At 36.8% G+C, this 25,792-nt stretch overlaps 1 protein-coding gene across 2 annotated transcripts in view; it reads right to left on the minus strand.

Annotated features, from left to right (window-relative positions):
* SPEN (spen family transcriptional repressor) overlaps positions 1-25,792 on the minus strand; it is an 87,994-nt gene that overhangs the window by 43,790 nt on the left and 18,412 nt on the right. Inside the window, exons 2-3 of one of the 2 annotated variants that reach the window (XM_018060579.1) lie at positions 18,745-19,065; positions 15,166-15,642 (exon numbers count right to left, since the gene is read on the minus strand). In XM_018060579.1, coding sequence (XP_017916068.1) covers positions 15,166-15,642; positions 18,745-19,065 — 798 coding nt within the window. Of the gene's footprint in view, positions 1-15,165; positions 15,643-17,486; positions 19,066-25,792 lie in introns of those variants that run through there. The other variant, XM_018060580.1, reaches the window with a different exon arrangement.

The raw sequence follows: 25,792 nt of genomic DNA on the forward strand, positions 1-25,792 counted from the left end.
ATTTCTGTTTTATAAAAAATTCACTTATATCTGTTTAGATTCTACACATAAGTGATAAAAGATACTGTCTTTCTCTTTCTGACTTACTTCACTTAGTATAGTAACCTCCAGGTCTGACTGTGTTGCTTGCTGGCTGAGTAATACTCCATGGGGGGTGGGGGTGGTGTGTGTGTGTGTGTGTGTGTGTGTGTGTGTGTGTACGCGTGCACATGCCTATGTGTAACCGTTACTTCAACAGACACAGCTAGAAGCAGAAAGAGAGCCATAATCCAACAGCAATAATTTTTCTTTACACTGCAATCAGTTTCTACTAATATAAAAAATAAATAATTTATTTTCTAAGGATTTCTAAGAATAATAGAAAAGCTACACTTCAAAAATTAACGTTTCTGGGTTTTAGTTTCCACCTAGCCTTTACCTATGAGCATTTGTAAATATCAAGCATGCTTAAACCTTAGGTACTTTCTCTGCTTTATACATAGATAAGATTAAACAGGTGTAGAGTTCATGGTCACTAAAGCAGTAGTAAATTCAACTGCAGTAATTAAAATAATTGGTTTTATTTATCGTCCTATTCTAAAGTCCAACAGTTTACATAAATAAAGGACAAAACAATTATTAAAGGACACTTTTTTAAAGAGCACCTTATTTTGGTGGAAAATACTATTTAAAATTGAGCTTAAATATGCTATGTGTAGCATATGTGTAGCTTGGTAACAAAAAAATTAAGTACAAGTAACTCTTCTGGGTGCAATTAAAGCTTCAAGTTAATGTTTTTAAGCTTATTACTCATACTATTTTTTAGTAGAATTAAATACAAGGAATATGGAAATAGTTGATCTATAGAACGACAGCTAGATAAGTAAAGGTTTCTTCCCCAAAAGCCTACAGGAATATTATTCAGTTTTAAAAAGGACAATTCTGACATTTGCTACAACACAGATGAATCTCTAAAACATTGTACTAAGTGAAATAAGCCAGACATAAAAGGACAAATATTGTATTATTCCATTTTTATGAGTTACCTAGAATAGTCAGACTCATAAGAGACAAAAAATACAATGGTGGTTACCAGGGACTAGGGGAGAAAAGAATGGGACTAGGGCAGAAAAATCATTATTGTCTAGTGGTTACAGAGTTCCAGTTTGGGAAGATGAAAAAGTTCTGCAGACGACTGGTGGTGATAGTTGTACAACAAAGTAAATATACTCAATGCCTCTGAACTGTACACTTGAAAACAGTTAAAATGGTAATTTTATGCTATATATATATTTTACCACAATTTTTTTAAAATTGAAGGCTTACAAGTTTAGGCATTAAAAACATATCTGGAGGACCTTCCTGGTGGTCTAGTGATTAAGAATCCATTTTGCAATCCAGAAGACACAGGTTCAATCTCTGGTTGGGGAACTAAGATCCCACACGCCCGAGAGCAACTAAGCCCTCACACCACAACTAGAGAGTCCGTGTGCCACAACAACAACAACAAAAAATGGATCCCACAGCTAAGACCCAATACAGCCAAATAAATAAATACTGAATAAATATTTTTAAGAAACTATAGGTTGGTGGTTTCAAATCTTAGTGTTCTAGCAACAATAGCAAAAATTGGCTATTGGAAAAAAATCGGAAAGTGGCTAAGCTCTTATAAATCTATCACTAAGAATTGCGTGGCATATTTGCTGATGGGCTTCATGGGGCTCTAAAAAACTTCCAAGTTAATTTTAAGATGATGGAGTAGCAGAAAACTAGTCACAAAGTGCAGCTTAATATTATTTTTTTTAAAGAGATTTGGGGGTGGGGCAGGTGTGTGATCAGATTCTGCCTGGACAGATTCATAGTGCAAAAAAAATTTGTAGCAGATAAAGTGGGAAAATTACTTATGTATATATTCTCACTGTAGCCTTTCCTCTAGGGTCCAAAGTACCTTTAGCTTAAATTCCAAAAAGCCTCAGCCTGCAGTGTCATTACATTTTTGGCAATGTAAGACTCAGAAAACCTTAAGACTCACAAAACCTGATACTCAGGTAACTCAAAGCAAAGAGCTTCAAACATGAAGGCATCCTAGAAGTGACAAGCAGAACACATCTGCCGAAGGAACAAGACATCATTCGGTAAGGCAGCAAAGCGCTTAGAACATCCATGGGATGGGTGTATCATTCAAGGGACAAACTGAGGAGAAATCTAAACTGCTAATTATTACAGTGGGATTTATTTCCTCAACTACACAAAGAATAAAAACTAGATCTATTGCTTGTATGAACAACTAAATGGTTTAAAAGGAATAAACCAAGAAAGCATAGGGATCAAGCGAAACCATTTTGTTGTTGTTGTTTTAAATTCCCAAATGGTTATGTACAAATGCTGTAGTCTTTACCAAACCCACAAGTAAACTTGAACTTTGGGTTTTGCCTTTCTCCAGTTTAACTTTGGAGCTAAGTGCAACTCTTTCCTATCCAGATTTTTAAAAAGAGGCTTGCTATTTTCCACTTCTAAACTCTTTATTAAGGTAGCTCCATACTCAAGTGGTTACCAGGGCACCTAACTACCCACTAGGAAGCCTAAAGCCACCCACTGTTTGATGCATGTGTTTTTATTTATAAATGACTTCAAATTACTCACTAAAAAACCCCAAGTCCTTCCTCTCAAACAACTCCTCTGCGATTTCTTCCAATGGAAACAAACACAAAGGAGCATCCAAATGGATCCAACCACCATGACACAGCACATTCAGGAGAGGAGTGTGCCCCTCCCCAGGGTCAAAAATAACACTGAGAGCCACAGAATTCCCCAGTTTCGGTTACGTAAATCGCATCTAGAAACAAGACAAGTATCTATCAAATGTGTGTCTTATTCTAATTTCAACACTAGAATTCCATGCATTTTAAACACACTTTAAACCTTTATCAAAAGTATTAGCCATCATTTAAAAATTACCTTCAGATTAAGGGGTTGAGGTTTTTTGGGTTTTGTTTTTAATTAAAAAATATCACTCAGTTAAGATGACATAATTTTCTTCTTGGAAGATTAATTCATTGGAGACTTACACATTAAAGGTTTTCAACAACTGAGACATTCCCTTGGCCACTTTGGAAATCAATATGCATTTTAATATTTCAGGCTGATCAATCCTAAATTTGAAAAAGACAGACTCAGCAAAGACTATATTTTAAGTCTTGGGACTTTATGAAAAGTCCCAAGAGCTTTTCTCATTAATCGGTAATTTCAAAAGAATAGAAGGGTCATGAGAATTAATAAAAAGAATGGGTGCTATTCTCTAAAAAAAAAAGAAAAGCACTAAATATGGATGCACAAATTACTCCATGACATTCCATCCTGATAGAGTTCATTTCTACAACTGTACTGTCCAACAGAAATTTAATAGAAGATAAAAATGTAAAGTAGCCACACCTTAAAAAGTAAGAACAGGTGAAATTTAATAATGTATCTTATTTAATGTAATATACTCAAAATGTAATTTCAACATGCAGTCAACATAAAAACTAGTAACTTTGTTTTGCTGTATCTTCAAAATTTTGTATTTTTTAAAAATAGTTCCACTGAGATATAATTTCATACCATAAAACTGACCTATTTAAAAGTACACAATTAATAGTTTTTAGTATATTTATACAATTATACAATCATACAATCATCACCATAATGTAACTTTGGTACGTCTACATTGCTCAAGAAAAAAAACGCATACCTGTTAGCAGCACACCCCATTATCTTCCATCCTCAGCCCAAGGTAACCATTAATCTAATCTACTTCCTGCCTCTGTAATTACCTATTCTAGACATTTTACATAAAGAGAATCATATAATATGTGGTCTTTCCTACCATCTTCTGTCACTAAGCATTTTTTTAGGTTCATCCGTGTTACAGCGTGGATCAGTACTGGTGCACAGACTAGCCAAATTTCAAGTGCTCAATAGCCACGTATGGCTAGAGGATACAGTAATGCACAACTGAACTCTAGAACCAGAAAGCTCCCCAATAAACAAGCACATTATCCTTAAAAGAGGCCATGTTAAAGCCTTAGAAAAGACCCTGATTCTGGGAAAGATTGAAGGCGGGAGGAGAAGGGGACGACAGAGGACGAGATGGCTAGATGGCATCACCGACTCAATGGACATGAGTTTGAACAAGCTCTGGGAGATGGTGAAGGGCAGGGAAGCCTGGCGTGCTGTAGTCCATGGGGCCGCACAGAGTTGGACATAACTGAGCAACTGAACAAGAACATGTTAAAGCCATTACAGTACTTAAAAGAAACGCCATTTATGAGAGGTAACACTTGAGAGGTTTAGCACATTTTAAAATAATTGTTACTGATGGTCCAGTGGTTAGGAATCTGCCCGCTAATGCAGGGGACACGGGGGTTCAATCCCTAGTCCAGGAAGATTCCACATGCTGCAGGGCCAACTAAGCCCATGTGCCACAACTACTGAGCCCACGCTCCAGAGCCCTCAAGCAGCAACTACTGAAGCCGAGAGCCCTAGAGTCCATGCTGTGCAACAACATAAGCCACTGCAACCAGAGAGCAGCCCCAACTCATCACAACTATAGAAAGCCTGAGAGCAGCAATGAAGGCCTAGCACAGCCATGAATACAGAAATAGATATTTTTCAAATAAATTAATAATTGCTACAGTATACACAAAAATCACTAGGAAAAACTAACGGAAAACTTATTTTGTTAAAGTCACGTAAGTTCTCATTTTAATTCCAGACAGCTCTAGTAAGTGAGCAGACTGATCCCTGAAAACATACATTTCCACTTCAAGAGTACAGAGGAATAAATAGACAAAGCAGAACTTGGTTCTTGGGTACCTATCACTTTAAAATTTAAAAACTATCTTTGTTGATAAGTTTAAAAAAAAAAACCATCCTTTATTTGGGATTGTACCAACAATTCACACAAGTTTAAAACAATTTTTATTTTTTCTAATTTAATGGCATTAAGAAAAACTCAAAAGGTTATTAACCAAGTCAAATTCTAAAAGGTCCTCTGGGCTTCCCGGGTGGTCTAGTGGTTGGGAATCTGCCTGCCAATATACGGGTTTGATCCCTGGTCCAGGAACTAAGATTTCTCAGCCGTGGAGCAACCAGGCCTGTGCACCACAACTACAGCCTGCACACCCCAGAGCCCATGCTCCGCAACAAGAGAAGCACCACAATGAGAAGCCTGTGGACCGCAGCTAGAAAGTAGCCCCACTCGCCACAGCTAGAGAAAGCGCACTCAACAACCAAGACCCAGGGCAGCCAAAAATAAATAAAAGTTTTAAAAAGTCCAATCTTATTTTACTTGAATTATATATTTTCCAATCTGATTCAAAGAATACATATTATTATCACCATATATTTGAATATATTTTTAATCCATTCTACACCAAGAGAAGTTTTTTTAAGAGTATGACTCAGATTCTTAGGAAAACCAATTCTGTTTTGCAAAGTTAATTTTAAAATATATTTCACTTATTATCTTGTATACCTGGAAAGAGAAGTTCCTTTATCCTACAAAGCAGACATAGGAAATGTCCCACAGAAGTGACTTTATACAATTTGTAGCAGCATGAAACCCTAATAGTATTTAGTTTAATGAATGACTAATAATTTAAGTAAATAAATTATCAAAGGGTGCTCTTTCCATTTTCTCACAAGAGGAAATCACAAAACTATCCTTTACAGATAAGGGTAAACACTCAGTCTGTACTTGAAGAAACAGATTAAAAAAAAAAAAAAAAAAAAACTAGGGAGAGGAGGCAGGCAATGAAATCTTGGCTAATTCTAAGCTTCAGAAAATGCTACTGTTTATTTTAAAAGGAGAATACACATTTTCCTTTAGTCCTGTGCATGGATGATCCCTTTGTTCAGGGCAGGGTAAAATTATACCATGGCTTCTGAGAAAGACCATAGAAAGCCTTCAAGTGAAAACAACCCACAAAAGATAAAAGAGAATAACAAGGTCTCCAAAACCGCTCTAAGTAAACTTCCACCGTAAGTAAAAAAAAGACTAACACAGGTTTCAATCTCATTCCAAAAGTTTAAAACATAAACAAATTTATACGCACTTGCATTTTCTATATAACTCTGGCACTTCTAAAGACAAAAATAAATGCACCCCTTTATTTGTGGCTTTAATATCTTAGTGACTTCTCGGTGTTCGCTGACCAGGAATTAGGCCATATTTAACTCCTTTATTTGTCAAAGAGGAAAGTTGTGAAAGAGGCTATGCACAAAGCAGTCGTGACACTAAAAATCTGCAATTTAAGCATTTTTGTTTTGACTCTGCTTCTAAACCAAATACAATCTGGCACAGTATTTTTAAGTCTAAAGTTTGTTTAGGACTTTAAATTACTTTTTGTTAATTTTTAAAGCAACATTTAAAATTTTACATCAAAGTTAAATTAAAACTCACAAGATACAAAGTCACAAATTTATCCCCCAAACCTATTTTTCATTCTTTCCACCTAACCAGCCAAAATAAATCCCAGCACCTCTGTGAAGAGAATGAAAAGGAGCATGGCAGAGAGTTCTTCACTGCAAACAGACTGACAACCAAAAGCAAGTTCCTGGGGAACTCTGATAATTAATTAATTGGGGGGTAACAAATTTCGTATCACCAAACGCAGAACATGCTGTGTTATACCCAAGCAGCGGTACAGCAGAAGCTATTTTTCCAGCCTTAGTTTCTGAGGGGCAGAAGAGAGAAAGTTACAGTTAAAACAAGAGAGTAATAATGGAAAGATGCACTGAAGAGTGGTGTTCACATCAGCTTCTATTCTTAGGCTTCCGAATTTTCTGAAAGGCTGCCTCCTTAGGAACACACCTGGATTGACCTGCAGCCACTTCCCAGGCGCTCCTCCCCAAATCGGGCCAGCCCCCACGCGCAGGCCCCACCCCCTGCGCTGAGGGCCGGGCAAAAACAGGCAAAATAAGGAAGCCTCTGGGAGGTGGCAAGCAGCCAACTCAAACTGGATGATTCCAGTTTAGGCTGGTTTGAGTCACAAACAAGCAGTTCCTAGCTCTCCCCATAATATTCAGAGGCACTGGCTGCCCAGGCGGCACACAATGAACTCTCATTTACGCTCAGCTCTAAGTCTACCTCGCTCGTTCTCTTTTCGATAGCAGCAGAGGCTCCTAATGAAAGCAAGGCTCCTAATACAGTCAAAATGGGTCAGCTTAGCACTGGTTTCCAACACCGACTGCCTATTCCGCACAGAACGCTAACACTGGCAACACCTACCTACACTTCTCAAAAGCCTTGCTGAAATACTGTATGTACCTAATTCTAAAAAGGAACTAGGCCTATTTATAAATCTCCATAATGGAAGTTAAGTCCACCAGAGCAATTAGCGAACACTTCCATCTTCCATATTCAGCATACAAAAAAGGCTTGGCTGGCTAAGGTGATCCCAAAAGACAGAAGTGTGTAGCTTACTGCTCGATAAACTGGAAAGGAATGTTTCCAGCATACGGGCTCTTCAGCATGCCTGCCACTGATGGGAATGTAAAAAACACTACCAATAAAATTAATTAATTAATTAGATGGGGGTACTGCATTGGAGAAGGAAATGGCAATCCACTCCAGTGTTCTTGCCTGGAGAATCCCAGGGATAGGGGAGCCTGGTGGGCTGCCGTCTATGGGGTCGCACAGAGTATAGGACACAACTGAAGTGACTTAGCAGCAGCAGCACTCATCTGCTGGGAAAAATTGAAGGCAGGAGGAGAAGGGACGACAGAGGATGAGATGGTTGGATAGCATCACTAACTCGATGGAGATGAGTTTGAGCAAGGTCGGGGAGATGGTGAAGGACAGGAGGCCTGGCATGCTGCAGTCCATGGGGTTGCAGAGTAGGACGCGACCGAAGGACAGCAGCTCTTCAAGCACACACCGCTAAACATGTATGCCTTCATGCTAACAACCCCAAAACTGCGTTAAGGAGGGAATGAGCAAATGTTTATTCCTTTGTAAATTAACAGTACTTAAAAGGCAGCCCCACTCAAAATGAGGCAAAACAATGTGGATTTTAGATCAGTTTTCTCCAGGACTGCAAATAAACAAAGGCAGGCATGTTAGTTCTCCTCCTTCCAAGGTGAATTTTTTATGCGAACTTAGAGGACTTCACTGGAGGTGCAGTGGATTTCAGAATCCACCTGCCAACTCAGGGGATGGGGTTTGATTCCTGGTCTGGGGGACGATTCCACATGCCCGGGAGCACCTAAAGCCCTTGTGCCAGGACTGCTGAAGCAGGTGCCTTGGGCCTGTACTGCACAAGGGCAGCAGGCACACAATGATCGTGAGTGGTCCCCACTGTCCCAACTAGAGAAAGCCTGTGCAAAGCAAGGAAGAAGAGCTCGTGTGAGCGTGAGCACACACACACACCAAAATTAATTTTTTAAAAAACACAAGATACCAATATTTCAGGGAAAGAATAATCACTAAAAAAAAAAGTCAAAACCATAGTCAAAAAAGCCGTCCATCACAAATAAGAGTTGCAAATTTCAAAATAAAAACTTCATTTAGCAGCTAGAATAGTCCACTATAAAAAATACATCTTATTCATAATGCTGATTTTTGTAAAGACATTCTCTTTTGAAAATTCAGACAATTTCAATTATCTTAAAAAAGTAAAAATGAGGCAGAAGGATAAAAACAATAAAACAGGCCAAGAATGTCTGTGAAATCCAGAAATAAATCAGATATTTAAATTGTAATGTTTTATTCAAGCTTAAAATAAGAGTGGAAATAGTTTCAATCTAAATAAAAATAAGGGGCAAAAGACAAAGAAAAAAAATCCTAAGAATATTTATTATCCTTGACTTTGACTTCTTCTAAAGGCTTTTTGATAAACCTTTACTGTTCTTCCTTGAAAGTCCTCTGAATACATCTAAAACATACATTTCACTTGGTTTTATCCCCCAAATCAATAGATATCTAGTCATTAATTTTTACATTGTAGACAGTTTATGTTTCAGTGGTTTCAGAGCACAAGTATCTTCTCTTACACACTCAAAGAATAATAACAAAAAAAAATCCTATTTCAATTTAAGTGATTCATGTTAAACAGTGCAAAAAAACAAATTTTATCTCCAACTGAATTCAGAAATTATTATTCATTATCTGAACCACCAGGGAAGCCCCAATTATAGATAAGATCACCTTTGATGATAAAATTTCAGACAAATGTGTTTTTATGATTAAGCATTGCAACTATCACCAAAAACCCCCCACTAATTATTAATCCCTTTAACAACTTTAAGAAACTGACTCTTATATCATGTATGTATCTGTTAAAACTGGTGCCCTATCTGACAGTTTCTAGCATATAATATATATCATAACAAATTACATAGCCAGGTAATAGTAATAACATGAGATTCCTTCCCCCAGTCAACATTGTAAATAAGCATACTGTAAGAGAAATGAAAAGTATACTGCCACTATCACCTTGATACACGCATTACCACCACATCTAGTGCCTCTTCAGCCTCATCCATATTTTTCCACTGAGCTTCAGACAGACAGTTCTGAAAATTTTTCTTCATGAACTTGAAATTCTCTATCATAAACTAAATGAACTACAAAACTTCCTTATGAAACTGCAGACAAAAGGATATGTGAATAAAATTCCCCCTCTAAGAAACTGTAATCTAAAACATCTATATCATTCACAAAATTATTAGCAGAATTGATCACACACATTATATATATATAGTGTGTGTGTGTGTGTTTTTTAAAAGCTTGTCAGTTTAAGGACTGCCATGCTAACACTTTTTTAGTTAAAAGGGTCACATTCATTTTACCTTTATCTGTTGTAAAAATTCAGAATTTGTTCAATATTCTAAATAATTACTATGTAACTATAACTCAGGTAAAATATTCTTAAGCTAACAGAAAAAAATAAAATTATATACAATTTTCAATATATTTTATTCAAAACATATGAAAGAAATACACTTACAAGTTCTACAAATAATACCAGCAATAAGAAATATTTTATAGACTTCCCTGGTGGTTCAGTGGTTGAGAATCTGCCTGCCAATGCAGGGGACAAGGGTTCTATCCCTGATGTAAGAAGATCCCACATGTCATAGGGCAAGCAAGCCCATGTGCCACAACTACTGAGCCCATACACCCTAGAGGCCGTGCTCTGCAAGAAGAGAAGCCACCGCAATAAGCGCTCGCACTGCAACTGGAGAGTAGTCCCTGCTCGCCACAACTAGAGAAAGGCAATGCACAGCAACAAAGACCCAGCACTGCCAAAATTAAATAAAATTTTTAAAATTATTTTTCATTTCCCTTTCAATAAAAACTAAACTATTCTAATGCAAAGCCAATATACTGGACAAGAGATGGGCATAAAGACTGTCACATCTTAATACAGCATCAGAATTGAAAAGGCTGATTGCTTGCAGTTATATAGACTTATTAAACAAACACCACAAGGACTTTCACAGGTTAGTTTTTTGACCTGGAAGTGATATTGTATGTGTCTTTTTCTTCCCCTTCCTATATCTCCAAGCTTTGTCTTTATATATTTCAACATATGAATCCAGGCCCTCAACAGTGAAAGCATGGAGTCCTAACCACTAGACTGCCAGGGAATTGCCTATATACAGTTTTTAAATCAACCTATTCCAATTCTTAAAACCTACTTAAGAAGGAAGCTTGCTCTAAAATTCTGATTTCTTCAAACTGGTAAACTAAACACACTTTAAGACGACATGGCTTACTGAAAGCCAGAGAGACAAGAGACAATGAGATGTCACCCACTAGGTCTTTCCAGTAGTCATGTATGGCTGTGAGACTTAGACTATAAAGTAGGCTAAGCACTGAAGAATTGATGCTTTTGAACTGTGGTGTTGGAGAAGACTCTTGAGAGTCCCTTGGACAGCAAGATCAAACCAGTCAATCCTAAAGGAAATCAACCCTGAATTCATTGGAAGGACTGACACTGAAGCTCTGGCCATCTGATGCTTAGAGTAGACTCGCTGGAAAAGACCCTGATGCTGGGAAAGATTGAAGGCAGGAGAAGAAGGGGATGACAGAAGATGAGATGGTTGGATGGCATCACCGATTCAATGGACATGAGTCTGAGCAAGCTCCAGGAGATGGTGAAGGACAGGGAACCCTGGCGTGCTGGAGTCCATGGGGTTGCAGAGAGCGACTAACAATAACCAACAACCGTTATTTATATGCAGTTATCTGTGCTTATTACTACATTTGTTTTAAGGGCTTCCATCTAAATGCCTGTTTCTGGGATTAGAAAGAATAAAAGTCTGTAGGTTACTTGACATGTTCTTCTTTGGACAAACCAAAAGGAGGAACAAACAAGAAAAAGGCTGACCCCCAAAGTTTTTAACTTATGTATTTAAAATTTATTTTGAAAAGAAAAGGGCCTCTCTAAATAACCAAGGCAGAGAAAGAAATAGACACCCAGTAGCACAGGTCTCGGAGAAGGCAATGGCAACCCACTCCAGTACCCTTGCCTGCAGAATCCCAGGGACAGGAGAGCCTGGTGGGCTGCCGTCTATGGGATCGCACAGAGTCAGACACGACTGAAGCGACTTAGCAGCAGCAGCAGCACAGGTCTCTGCACACAGGAAGTTTGTAACATTAAGCAACCTGCCCCTCATCTTCTCAGCAGCTAAATAAATACTGTGAATAGTTTGGCAGAAAACAGTTAGTGTATCATTTACAAGGAGTTCACAATGAGACTGTCATCAAGCCCATGTTTGCTCATTTGAAATGCACTGCTAGGAATCTGTTCACCAAAGCAGTAACAATTAAGGGGCACAGAGGATGATTAATTTTCCAGTCAGTCATACAGACAGAATAGAAACCTCTTTTATAGATAAAACCAAGCTATATTTTATTTACTATAACCTGTTGACATTTTTAAAGGACTTGGAACATCACCATTTCACAATCAAGTTTTAAGGTTTACAAAAAAGAACATTTCTTCCAAAAGGGCATTGAACATTGTGAATTGACAATAACAACTCAAAATATTACATTTTTAGGGGATTCCCTTGTAGCTCAGCTGGCAAAGAATCTGCCTGCAATGGGGGTGACCTGGGTTCGGAAGATCCCCTGCAGAAGGGAAAGGCTACCCACTCCAGTATTCTGGACTGGAGAATTCCATGGACTATACAGTCCATGGTGTCACAAAGAGTCAGACACAACTGAGTGACTTTCACTTTCATTTTCCCTGATGGTCCAGTGGTTAAGAATCCACCTTACAATGCAAGGGACACGGGTTCAATCCCTGGTCCGGGAAGATCCTACATTACTCGGAGCACCTAAGCCCCTGCATCACAACTACTGAACCAGTACTCTGAAGCCTATAAGCCGTAATTACTGAGCCCATGCACTGCAACTACTGAAGCCCGCATGCCTAGAGCCTGTGCTCCACAACAAGAGAAGTCCCTGCAATGAGAAGTCTGTGCACCCCAACAAAGAGTAGCCCCAACTCACCGCAAATAGAGAAAGCCTATGTGCAGCAATGAAGACCAACCACAGCCAAAAAATAAAATAAATAAATCTTTTTAAAAAATAACACGCTTTGTAATCAATAGAATTATAGAGGAAAGGAGGATATATGATAAAAGGGGGGACGAACCCCAAGACAATGGATGTGCTCTGAACACCCGAATATTTTATTTCTTTGTACTTGATTCAGTAACAATATAATGACCAATCTTTTAACTATTACATCGATTTTGGTTTCACCTTCCTCTTTACTAAGAATTGTAGCTAAGTATTTCAACTATTTGAATGTGTACTCGGAGAAAGGCAATACACTTAGCTGGTTCTGCAATGTGCACAAAGGAAGACCTACCTGGCCCTGTTCTTACAGAATGGCATCAAAAGGCTCGTCATGTCTTCAAAAAAGTTGATTCTGTTTTTCATAAATCGATATAATCTGAATGTTATTACAATGTCCACTTTTCCCAAGTTAGGCACTCTCAATGTCCAAGTTTTCCTTCTATGGAATACTGAAATTGTCTAACTGGAATCTCTCTTTCCTATTCTAAAGCAGATGCCTTTCTAAAGCACAGATCTCAACAAGCTATTTCCCTTCTCAAAATCCTTCAATGGCTCATCTCTGCATAAAAAATAAAACCCCAAAACATTAGCGTGGTTAAGTCATACTGAATTATTTGCTGTTCTCAAAACATTCTTCCACCTACTTGTAGCTCTTCACGTTGCTCCTTCTGCTCACAATGTTCCTTGTCTAGCCCAAAATTCATATCTTCTTGAAGTTCTACATATCCTTCATAGCTCTAAAGCATAAAAAATCTTCAGCCCTAAGTATGACTCAGGCAGTTGAGACAGGAGAAAATATCCTCTACGGTTGTAATTTAGTCTCCATGTAGATTTCCCAAGCTCATCCTGCCTTTCTGACAGTTATCTTTCTGAATGTAAATATTCAGAAGCATACAACTGTTTCTTTTGACTATGTAAACAGCAATTAGCTCTATCAAAATTCATCAGATCACCTCTGGGTTCAAGTTTTTGAGCCCACAACTCCAAGGGCCAGATCCCAAACCACAGTAACTCCCACCAGAGTACAATGCCACCCTTCTGAAAGCCATGCATTTCATCTCTAACTTCCACACTTCAATTGGTTGACTCTTCAAAAAATTCTGATTCACTGGAGTGCAGTGCCATCCCTTTACTGAGGTAAGTTTGGGGAAAATGACTAAAACTTGAGTATCTTAGGCCAATTCTATACAGAAGAAAGTGAATCATGACAAGATTTTATAATCAATTTATAGAATTCAAATGAATATTGTCAATCATTTAACTCAACAATACATTAAATGATATCAAAAGAAGTTAAGGGTCTCATTCATGTCACAGCTGCAGAGCTGGAGCCAGAACCTAACTCTTCCAAGCTTCACTATAATATGCTACATCTTCCAGAATATTTAAATTACATCTAGATAGATAGATGTATAAAAGGCTTCCATTTATTGTTTTGAATCAGAAAACTCAGGAGGCATAAAAGGAGCCTTTTATCAATTACATGATCATTTACTTTTCTTAAGTTAATTCTAAGCAGGCAATACTAAAGGAAAAATAATCTGGGCATTTTAATTAGGTCAAAGAATTTGTCTCTTGTAAATTTAAAATACATCCCACCTAAATTTAAAACTAGAATGTCTGAGATTAACATGTTGAATAACAGTAAGAAGAAACAGAAAATACTGAAGACTACCAACATCTCAAGTAGTAGCAGTAACAACAGCTAGGAGTTATTGAAGGCACTATTTAACATATATAGGTATCAAACTAAGCACTTTAAGTATTTTTCATTTTAACCTTCCAAATAACTTTAGGAAACATGGTTCTTATGAAATATGAGAAAGCTGAGGCCTAGAGAGCTTTAGTAACTTGTCCAAGATTATAAACATAGTATACTGTCTACCTTGATTTTCTTTTTTTAACCCTGACCTATTACTTCAAAACCCATAACCTAACTTATAAGCTGTTTCTTGTTAAGATTATTTTCTATTTATCATTTTCATCTTTGAAATACAACTCCTCTTTTGTAAAAATAAAAAAGCCCCAACCTAAAAAATTAGCCTACTCACCCTTAGTGAACAGCAAAGACACAACCTGAATGTTAAAGAAAGCTTTCCTACTAGAGTTTATAAATTGATTACCATCTTGATGTTAAAATGTACACACTTGATGTTAAAATGTACACGTCAATTTAGACATTGATAATAAACATATTAACAATATATTTCACCAATACATCTTTACCCCAACAGCTTTTACAAATTTTCAACCAGATAATAGAAATAGTATATACTATGAAATTAAAGAACTTTGAAAAGTTCATTGTATGGCACAAGATTTGTTTCATACAACTGAAGTTATCACTTTTCTTCCTTTTTGGCAATTTTAACATTCAGCATCTGAAGGATGAAACACTATTTGCAAATCATCATTTAGATTCGAGTACTTGGGAAAATAGTTGACTCGTTGGCCACAGGGCTAATCAAAGTTTCTTCATTCATTACATACATGATCCAAGATTACTTTCAGAAATATGACTGTACTAAAAACCAGTACCACTGATGGTAGCTCATTTGTAACAATTTATTCAAGACCTTGTCTCTGATAACAAAAGACTGTTAACCTACCTGTCACTGCTGGTACTACTGCTGCTGCTGATTGAATCACTACTGGAGGATCTACTTCTAGAGCCGCTGCCGCTAGGGGACCTTGTGGGTCTAGACGCTTGACTAGCCAGCCTCTGAGGAGACTGATTTCTAGACTGGGATGAGTGTGGTGAGCGACTCCTGCTGTGCTGGTAATTCCGCTCGGGCCTTCTGCCTCGTACCTCCCGGGTAAGGTCGTCCCTGTAGATATCCCTGTGTACCACACTGGGCAGTGTAAACTGCTCCCGAGCCCTAGGTTCGTATCGGGGGTCATGAGCGTCAAAACGGTTTGGACTTCGACTCCGAGAAGTATAATAGAGCCCATGTTGTAAAGTCCGCTCTCGAGGATCTCTATAGTAATCCTGATCGTAATGTCTTGTCCGATCAAATCCTCCCGTCCCCCGTTCATGGTGTCCATAGGCACTATGTTCATAAGCACGCTCCCTGTTATCTGAAGCCCTGCATTTAGGAGGGGGGAAAAATATTTAATCAATCAGAAACGGGAAAGCAAAACTAAAAGCAAGTCATGCAAACATTCACTTCAGCATTTTCTTTGTGCAACTGGTCATTTTCTAAACGGCAGTAACCTACTTTAGTAAGCAAACATTAACAAGCTTAACATTTTACTTGACTCCAAAACTTATTTCCACAGCTAAGCAATTACTGTTGTAACTGTATTTTGGGCTTTCATGACTAGTGTTCTGTAAGTCAGCTGCTCTTTTTATTAGGGATTTTCTGGCTTATATACAGAAATAGACATGCCATTTCCTTTTTTATTTTAAATTTAATGGAACAAGAAGAGACTTTCATTTTAATATGAAAATGAAACTTTCTATACTTTCACCAGATTAAAATGTATGCCAAATTGTATTTACTTTGCAAATGTATTTCAGGCAAAATTTCCATGATATGTTTTTCACACAGACATGAAAGCCTCATTGCAATGCATGCCCATGTCTCAGCAATAGGAGGGCATCTTCAAAGAAGTATAGAAAAAAATGTTAAGTATAACTTTTTCATATTAACTTTCAATTTCTTGGGTAATTATAAAATTAGTAAATTATGTAAACTGCTGTGCCCAAACAATCACACTTAATAATAAAAACAGAATCTTAAAAAAGAAAATCAAACCAAAAACCACTTAGGATATCAAAATATTGGGCTGCCACATGCTATTCTATGATAAATTTAACTAATTAAAGAATAATGATTATTTTATCTTCTTGCACTATCAAATTACAAATAATTTTTAAATGCCTAGTCCATAATTCAGTCTGTTAATGTATTACTTAATGGTTAAAAGAAATATATTCGCTTAGGGTTTTAGTTATACTCAAATTGCCTCTGATGAAATAAGGCAACTTTGCAAACTATAAAATTCAGTTTTTAGCAATGGTTTAACTATACAATTTTTTTTCTGTAGGGCATGAATACTTGTCAATCTATGAGTACAAAAACTGTTGCATGTATAATTACACACATGCAATTATAAGCTAATATTAAAAACCAATTCCAATTCTACAAAGAAATCTTCAGTTCTCTAGTTATTAAGAAAGTTCCTAAAACACCAGTTCACTTGAATCTCAAGCATGAGGTTGAGTCTCTTCTCAACCTTACCTTTGGGTCTATCTTTTATCAAAAGTGATTAAGGAACTATGAAAGATACAGATGAATTAGAATCTCTGCAATAAAGAATACGTGGCAAAAATCTTACAACTAATACTGTGTTTCCAATACATACTTAGATTCCAAATCTCTCCACTAACCTTCATTTTCACCATCTCACTTAGTGGCAATCATACCTTCTCCTAGGCTGTATTTTGTTTTTGCTATTATGAAAAGCAACTGGCATGGCAAAAAAATTCAATATTATCTTTCCTACTTAAATATGTTAAATGACTCTCCTTTTTAATTTGCTACATTTCTGGAATTTGGATAGATGTTTCACTGTCTAATAAAGAAGAGGGGTTCTTCTGAGACTTAAGAGAGAAAATGTCATAAATACTTCAATTAGTACCCTATCAAATGTTAATCAGTAAGAGCTATTATTAATGATATAACAGAAGCAATAGGTAATAGTTCTAGGAGAATTACTGCTATATCAGATATTTTATAAATATGCAAAGTTCTTATCCATTAGGAAGAGACAGAAGGCAGGCACAAGAGCTAGCAGAGCTGAAATCTAATAGCTATTCTTTGAATCATCTATTAGTACTAAATAATTCTAGAGTTAGTGGGAAAAAAAAGAAAGTTTGACTTGGGTTAGGAGAGGGGCTAATATACACAGGTCAGGACATACCAACCTTTTCCAAGTGTGGAACCACGACCTATAATCCCAATTAAATCTAGGGAGAGAATTGTGAACATAACTTCCCCAATTTTGGCCCCTCTTTTGGGGGTAATCCACCTTCTTAATGGGCAAGGGTGTCAAATGATATTTAGATGAACCACAAGGAAAAAAAATCTTAATGACCAGATAAAATAATTCCACTGGAAGCAAGCAGTCCCAGACAAACTGTAACTCTCAAACCCCCAGACTTCTTTCTTGAGGCAGCAGAAAATTATAAATTGATCCACATTCACAAAAATCTCCAGCCCTAAGTATGAATCAGGCAGCTGACAGAAGAGGAAATATCCTCTGCGATTCCATGAAGTGAGGAAGGCACAGTTGCTCGCCAACAGTTCACCTTTGTAGCCATCCAGCAAAGTCCATTTTGATTGCTGTATCCACAACTGATCATCACCATGTGTTCAAAGCTAAAGTACCTTTAATTGGACAGCAACTTGCTTAAGAAACAGGATAGTAATCCTCTTCTCTTGGGCTAATGGAATCTTGACAACATGATATCCCATACATTCCAGCAATTAGAAAAGAAGGGCTATATTCCAGGATTTAGGAACGTCCATCATCTCAATTTTTCCCCATTCCATCAAGGAGTATAATTCCAACATGGAAACTGTGTAGATCCAAAATGGAAAAATCAAGCATTGCCTTCACTCCTCTTCATCCAAATACATATTTCCAGGTTAAAGTATTGTTTGTAGAATCCAAGAGGTCGAATCATATGGACTGCTAGGTTTTTTGGTGACATACCAATTCGTTCATACACTTCGTGCATTGAAAACTGAGAAGCAAATATCAAATTCTAAAAGAATCTGTAGGCTCTAATATTCCAGAAATATTCCATATAGTACAACCACAAAATCTGTAGCCAAGTAGCTCCATCAGGTAGAAGAGATATATCCAAGGAAAGCCTTAACATTATCCAAGAGAAGGAATAAAAGTCTAGAAGACAGGTAACTCCAAAACTGATGCTGCCATACAAAATCTTCCACCACTTTATATCTCAGCAGTAAATATCCAACCAGCTGCAGGAAATATCCTCTACGATTCCATAAGATACCAGCCACTGGGATAGAAATCACTTCCGTTTCCAACCCAAAATAGGAAACATTGAGAATGCCCAAAACTTTAAATCCATCTGGGGCCCCTAAATACGAGTTTCTGTTTCTCACCATATCAAATACAAAATACCTGCCTACAGAAACCTTGGAACTTACCCATCAAGTCTCCGCTCATAACGTCCTTCTCGTGCATGAAGTGATGGTGGGGGGCCATAAGCAGGCCCTCCACCACCTCCTCTGAACCCAGAAACCTCTCTACTACGAGATGCTATGGAAACTGTATCATCCAATCCCCGAGCAGCACTCGGAATGGTGCCTGGTTCATTATAATCCGTGCGTAGGTCTCTATCTCCCATTTTGTTGACTGAGTTGTGAGCTTTCTGTGCACTTTTGATGTCCACAAAATCCACAAAGGCAGCCACTCCTCCTTCAGAACCCCTCTTTGGGAGAATTTTGACACTTTCCACACGGCCATATCTAAAAAAATAAAAAAATAAATAGTCAATGTTATTGCTGCATGGTAATAATTTTCCAAAAATAGTTTTCTAAATGTTTCTTATATTTAAACAATTTACATTATGCATATATAGGGAATGGGTTGCAAGTTAATTTTAAATGTCTTATATACTCACATTTTTCTTTATCGAGGCAAATATTTACAAACATTTTTACCAGATTATTTTGTTGCTCTCATTTGTAAATATTTTATTTACTATAAACTGACTTTTACTTTTCTAGAACACTGAGCTGAATGACTTTCATAAGTTATTAGGAATTTTACATCCTAAAAAAGGATAGTATACCTAAGATAATCAAAGTAACTTACCAGTCTTAAGAGATTTTTATTAAAGTAAAAACTGTAGCTGAAAATAGCTATTCTACAGATTTCATTTTTCATTGAGTGAAAATGATTTTACTGAAAAAATTAGATGATTTCAAACACTCCTTACTGGAAGGCAAAATAAATTCAAATATTCTGTGCATGTGCAAGTATCAGTCCTAATTTTTAATGTAATTTTTTGCTATTTAATTCTCTTTTCGAGAGGATTAAAAGAAAAAGTGTTAAAATTTATAATTTATATATAACTAAATTGTTTATATAAATTAATACATCAGAAAATCTTTTTGACAGACTCTATGTTCTCATTTTCATTCCAAAAATAGTTTACTATGTACAAAAAGAAAAATTGTATGGCACCGTTTATATTCTGAAGCATGTATATAAAAAATATAATTATCTAGAATTTTAAAATTCAAAAAAATTCTACAAATTTCATTAGGAGTTAACTGTATTTCATATATCCTTGTCATTTGGCTTTTTTTTTTAATTTGGCATTGTAAAAAGGCAGGCACAGCACTTTTAAATATAACACTCTTACATGCTGACAATCCAAGATCGTAATTTTACACTTCCCCTGAAGAAGCTGATATTATCAGAAAGCAGAACGTTTCATTTATATTCTCCAGTATGATTTAAGTTGTTACATCTCACAAGGGAAACATAATCCTAAAATCCAGTTTCATCACGCAACTGAACTAGATTTAACGAAATTACGTGGGATAAATTAATCGATGAAAGGATCTTTTAAATTTGGGGAACAAAATTATAGAAACAGAAATATAAACATTAAAAAAATACCTTCAAATGTATCTGACAAATGACTTGTATCAAGAATCTAAGAAATCTTAACTCATTTTTTAAAAATTGGAGAAGACACTTCTCCAAAGAAGATATACAGATGGCAGACAAGTACAGAAAAAGATGCTCAAAATCATTAGTCATTAGGGAAATACAAATCAAAACCACAATAAAATACCACTCAGTTCACACCCACTAGTTTGGCTATTAGAAAAGAACAGAACAGAACAAGTATTGGCAAGGATATGGAGAAATCTGAAACCTCCTGCATAGCTGCTGGAACTGTAAAATGGTACAGCCACTGTGGGAAAGTAGCATTTTCTCCAAAAGTTAAGCAAAGAATTATTATATGACCCAGCACTTCCTAGGTATATACCCAAGACAACTGAAAACTAAGGCTCAACTATTTGAGCACCAATGTTGGTGAAGGTGAAGGTGAAAGTCGCTCAGGTCGTGTCCGACTCTTTGCGACCCCACGGACTTAGTACATGGAATTCTCCAGGCCAGAATACTGGAGTGGGTAGCCTTTCCCTTCTTCAGGGGATCTTCCCAACCCAGGGATCGAACCCAGGTCTCCCTCATTGCAGGCAGATTCTTTATCAGCTGAGCCACAAGGGAAGCCCAAGAATACTGGAGTGGGTAGCCTATCCCTTCTCCAGCGGATCTTCCCAACCCAGGAATTGAACCAGGGTCTCCTGCATCACAGGCAGATTCTTTACCAACTGAGCTATGAGTGAAGCCCTCATATGTACCAATGTTGGTATATGTGCACCAATGTCATTATTCACAAACACCAAAAGATGGAAACAACCCGTGTCCATCAATGATGAATGAATAAAATGAAATGTGGTATATACATAAAATGGAATATTATATTAAGACATAAAAAGAAATGAAGTCTTGATATGTGTTAGAACATGGATAAACCTTGAAAACATCATACTAAATGAAATAAGCCAGACATAAAAGGACAATTAATTTATGATTCCACTTATATGAGGTATCTGGAATAGACAAATTCATGAAGACAAAGTAGAATAAGGGTTGGGGAGATACTGCTTAATGGTACAGAATGGAATTTTGTATGGGATGAAAAAATTCTAGAAATAGATAGTGCTAATGGTTACATAACATTGTGAGTACACTTTTTTTGGCTGTGCCAAGCAGCTTCCAGGATTAGTTCCCCAACCAGGGATAGAACCTGGGCCCTGGCAGTAAAAGCACCAAATCCAACCACTGGACCACCGGGGACTTCCCTGTGAATGCACTTCATGTCACCAACTGTACACGTCAAATGGTTAAAATAATAAATTTTGTATTTTGTATATTTTAACATGCACACACATACACAACTTATCACTTCAGCCCAAGAGCACAAAGGTTTATTCTATTAGAAAGAAGAAAGAGAGAAGAGGGAAGTATCAGCCAACTCTCCGTCAAAAAAAGTCAGCCAAACTACGACAGGAAAAACAAATATTTAAGCTTAAATTTTGAGTAACAAAGAGCTAAATGCAATACTGAAAAGAGGGACCAAATACTCAATGCACAGATTATGCATGTAAAACAAAGCCAAATGGGCCCCCTCACAGTGGGGGCTCACAGTCCCCATCATTGTTATATAAGGGGGATACACTCTGGAAACAAAATACAAATTTGTCTCCAAATTTAACAAAGAACTTCATCAGCTATTACAGTACTCTTTTACACTGAGCAGACTATAAACACCCAAATCTTTAAAAAAGAAAAAAACTGCTTAACTCTTCATATTCATAAAAACTCAGCATGTACAGATGTGATAGATGGACCATAAAGAAGGCTAAGCACCAAAGCATTGATGCTTTTGAACTGTGGTGCTGGAAAAGACTCATGAGAGTTCCTTGCACAGCAAGGAGATCAAACAAGTCAATCCAAAGGAAATCAACCCTGAATATTCACTGGAAGAACTGACGCTGAAGCTTGAATACTTTGGCAACCTGATGCGGTGCTGACTCACTGGAAAAGACCCTGATGCTGGGAAAGATTGAGGGCAGGAGGAGAAAGAGGTGACAGGTGAGATGGTTGAATGGCATCACTGACTCAATGGATATGAGTTTGAGCAAACTTCGGAAGATAGTGAAGGACAGGGAAGCGTGGCATGCTGTTGTCCATGGGATCGCAAAGAGTCAGACACAACTTAGCAACTGAACAACAAAAACAAAATGTAAATGTGATTTCCTGGTTTTGTCTCTTTTCAAAACAACGCATTTCCTATAGTACTCAAGTAGTCCTCAAGTGTTCAAGATGAAACATTTATCTAACATTTACTAATTAAAAAAGAAAAAACAAAAATAATAAAATCACAATTAGATAATATTTCCTTTTTTAAAAAAAATCAAGCCTTAGCTATAGGTTTTCAGAGAATCTATCAAGGAGTCTCCAGTAATATGCACAAAATTTTTTAAGTTACATAGTCACTGCTTGTAGTAATAAGTTAATTCACTTGTAGCTTTTAAAGAATCAAGAGAACCTAAACTTTTTAAAAATGAGAACATAAACTTGAGAAATCGTATTTGATTGCTACCAGTTGCAGTATATAAAATCTAAAAGGTTTGTTTTCAAAAACACAAATCAAAAAATATTACATTGGTTTCTATTTGGTCAAAAATATTCACCATCAAAAAATATTAAATTTATCAATATACACTACAGTTCTTATAAGTTTTTAAGAGAGAGTTTTAAAATAACCCTAAATAATGCCACATTTACTGTGATGGCTTCCCTGGAGGCTCAGATGGTAAAAGCATCTGCCTACAAAGTGAGACACCGGGGTTCGATCCCTGGGTCAGGAAGATCCCTGGAGAAAGAAATAGCAACCCACTCAAGCACTCTGGCCTGGAAAATCCCACGGATGGAGGTGTCTGGTGGGCTACAGTCCATAGGGTCGAAAAGAGTCAGGAAGGACTGAGCGACTTCACCTCACTTTTCCTTGGTCCCCCTTAAATATCTATTTATGGGCTTTCCTGGTGGCTCAGTCTATCGGGTTGCTAAACAGTCAGACACAACTTTGCAACTAAATGACAATTTTTTTACATTATTAAAATATTCAAAATCACTCCTCTTCCAAACTCAAACAGTTGGGTTATAAATATATCCATCACAACCACCAAGCTATCTGTAACAATGCTGTAACATCAACACTTATAGAAACCTTTAATAGTAAAAAATTTTTATGAAGGAATTACAAAATTTATAAATCAATGACTTGATCCTATATTTAGACCAAAAGACTGGTTTCCCCTCTGTGTTAGACCTTTATTTCCTATACCAGTGACTACAAATACTTCAAGAATACCAAAATGCAGAATCCGCTAGAAATTTAAATGCATATGTGTGTGTGTGCTAAGTCAATTCAGTCATGTCTGACTCTGTGCAAGCCTATGGAACCTATGCCAGGCTCCTCTGTCCATGGGATTCTCCACACAAGAATACTGGAGTGGGTTGCCATGCCCTCCTCCAGGGGTTCCCAACAGCATTTAAACTGGAGCTGGCCACAATTTTCCTACATGGTCACAGGTCAAATTTTTTTAAACTTTCATTGCAATAAAATGTAACATAAAATTAGCTATTTAGCCATTTAAGTGTACAATCTCAATCTTTCCAAATAAATCGCAGCTATTTCTGGTCCTCAACATAGTGGAGATGGACATTAAAGCTACATCATTTACAATTACTGATACTCCCCATACATCAACACATTAAATGTAGTATGTAGCTCAGAATTATATATTTAGATTGCAAAACTCCTACAATTTGTACATAACCAAATAAGATGTTGATATTTTAATGTCATATGTCTCATTATCAATTTAAATAAGTTAAAAACCAAAGGATGAACCTGTTTTAACAATTATCTAGAATGACAAAGATAAATTTAAATTGTTAGCATGACAATCACAAATTACAAGCTAATAGTTTTACTCTGTCCAAAGGATGAAAAAATGATATAAGCCCAGAAAAGAGAAAATATTTGCAAATTATTTATCTGATAGCTCTTACAACTCAACAGTGAAAAAGATATATTGCAATTTAAAAATAGGCAAAGGATATATAGACAATTTCTCCCCAAAAGGTAAACAGCCAATAAACACAAAAATTCGCTTAACAACATCAGACTTTAGGACAATAAGAACCAAAACCATAGTGAGATACCACTTCATACTCACTACAGTGGTGAAAATAAAAATGACAGACAATAACAAGTGATTAGGACAAGAAGATTTCTAAGATTTTCCAAAGATTTCTAAACCCTAAGGCATGGCTGGTGAAATTGCAAAATGGTACAGTCACTTTGGAAATCAATTTGGAAGTTCCTGAAAATGTTCAACTTAGAACAATATAATTCAGTAATTCTTCTCCTAGATATGAACTGAAAATGTCCACATAAAAACACAGAAATGTCACAATATCATTATTCATAACAGCCAAAAAAAAGTTCAATTGCTGAGTGGAGTTTTTAAAATGTGGTATGTCCATTCAGTAGAATGTCATTTGACAATAAAAAGGAATGAAGTCCTAAAACATGCTACAACAATGGATGAATCTCGAAGATAGTATACTAAGTAAAAGAAGCCAATCACATAGCGTATGATTTCATATGTGAAAGGTCCGAAATAGGCAAACACAGAAGTAGAAAAAAGATCAGTGGATGCCAGAAGTTGGGGAAAAGAAAGAATGGGGAATGACTGCTAATAGGTTTCACTCCAGAATGATAAAAATATTCTGATATCAAAAAAAAAAATTCTGATATCAGTGGTGATGGCGGTACAACTCTGCAATTATTCCAAAAAACAAATGAACTGTAAACCTTCAGGGGAAGAATTTTATGCTATATGAATTATTTCTCATTAAAACTGCTATTAAAAGAAAAAGACACAAAATAGTACCTGTTACTGTCTTTTCTTCACTGTTTACGTGTATATGTATGTATGTATGTATGTATTTTTGGCTGTGATGAGTCTACAATGCCATGCACGGGCTTTCTGTAGTTGCAGAGCACAGGCTTCTCATTGTGGAGGCTTCTGCTGTTGCGGACCATGGGTTCTACAGCGCGCAGGAGTCAGTAGTTACTGCCTATGGACTCGGTAGTTGTGGCTCATGGACTCAGTTGCCCCAGGGCATGTGGGATATTCTACAACCAAGGATCAAACCGGTGTTCCCTGCATTGCAAGGTGGATTCTTAACCACTGGACTCCCAGGGAAGCCCCTGTCACTGTCTTTTAATACATCAGAATTTACGTCTCCTTTAGCGTCTACGTTACCCTCAATATATTGGGTTGGCCAAAAAGTTTTTGTTCATTTGGGGTTTTCAGAATACCCGAACAAACTTTTTGGCCTATTCAATAAATCAACTGAATGCCACATTTCCTGTAAATGGGCACACATCGAAGACATTTTCTATTTCAGGCATGCCTGCCTGGGAAGATAAGAAACCCATCAGATGACAAGCAAAACCTATCTTCATTTCACAGCAATACCGAATTCTTTCAGTATAAATGTATAAAACATATCTATGCTGCTGCTGCTACT

The sequence above is a fragment of the Capra hircus genome, chromosome 16 (assembly GCF_001704415.2).
Source record: "Capra hircus breed San Clemente chromosome 16, ASM170441v1, whole genome shotgun sequence".
Classification (NCBI taxonomy): domain Eukaryota; kingdom Metazoa; phylum Chordata; class Mammalia; order Artiodactyla; family Bovidae; genus Capra; species Capra hircus.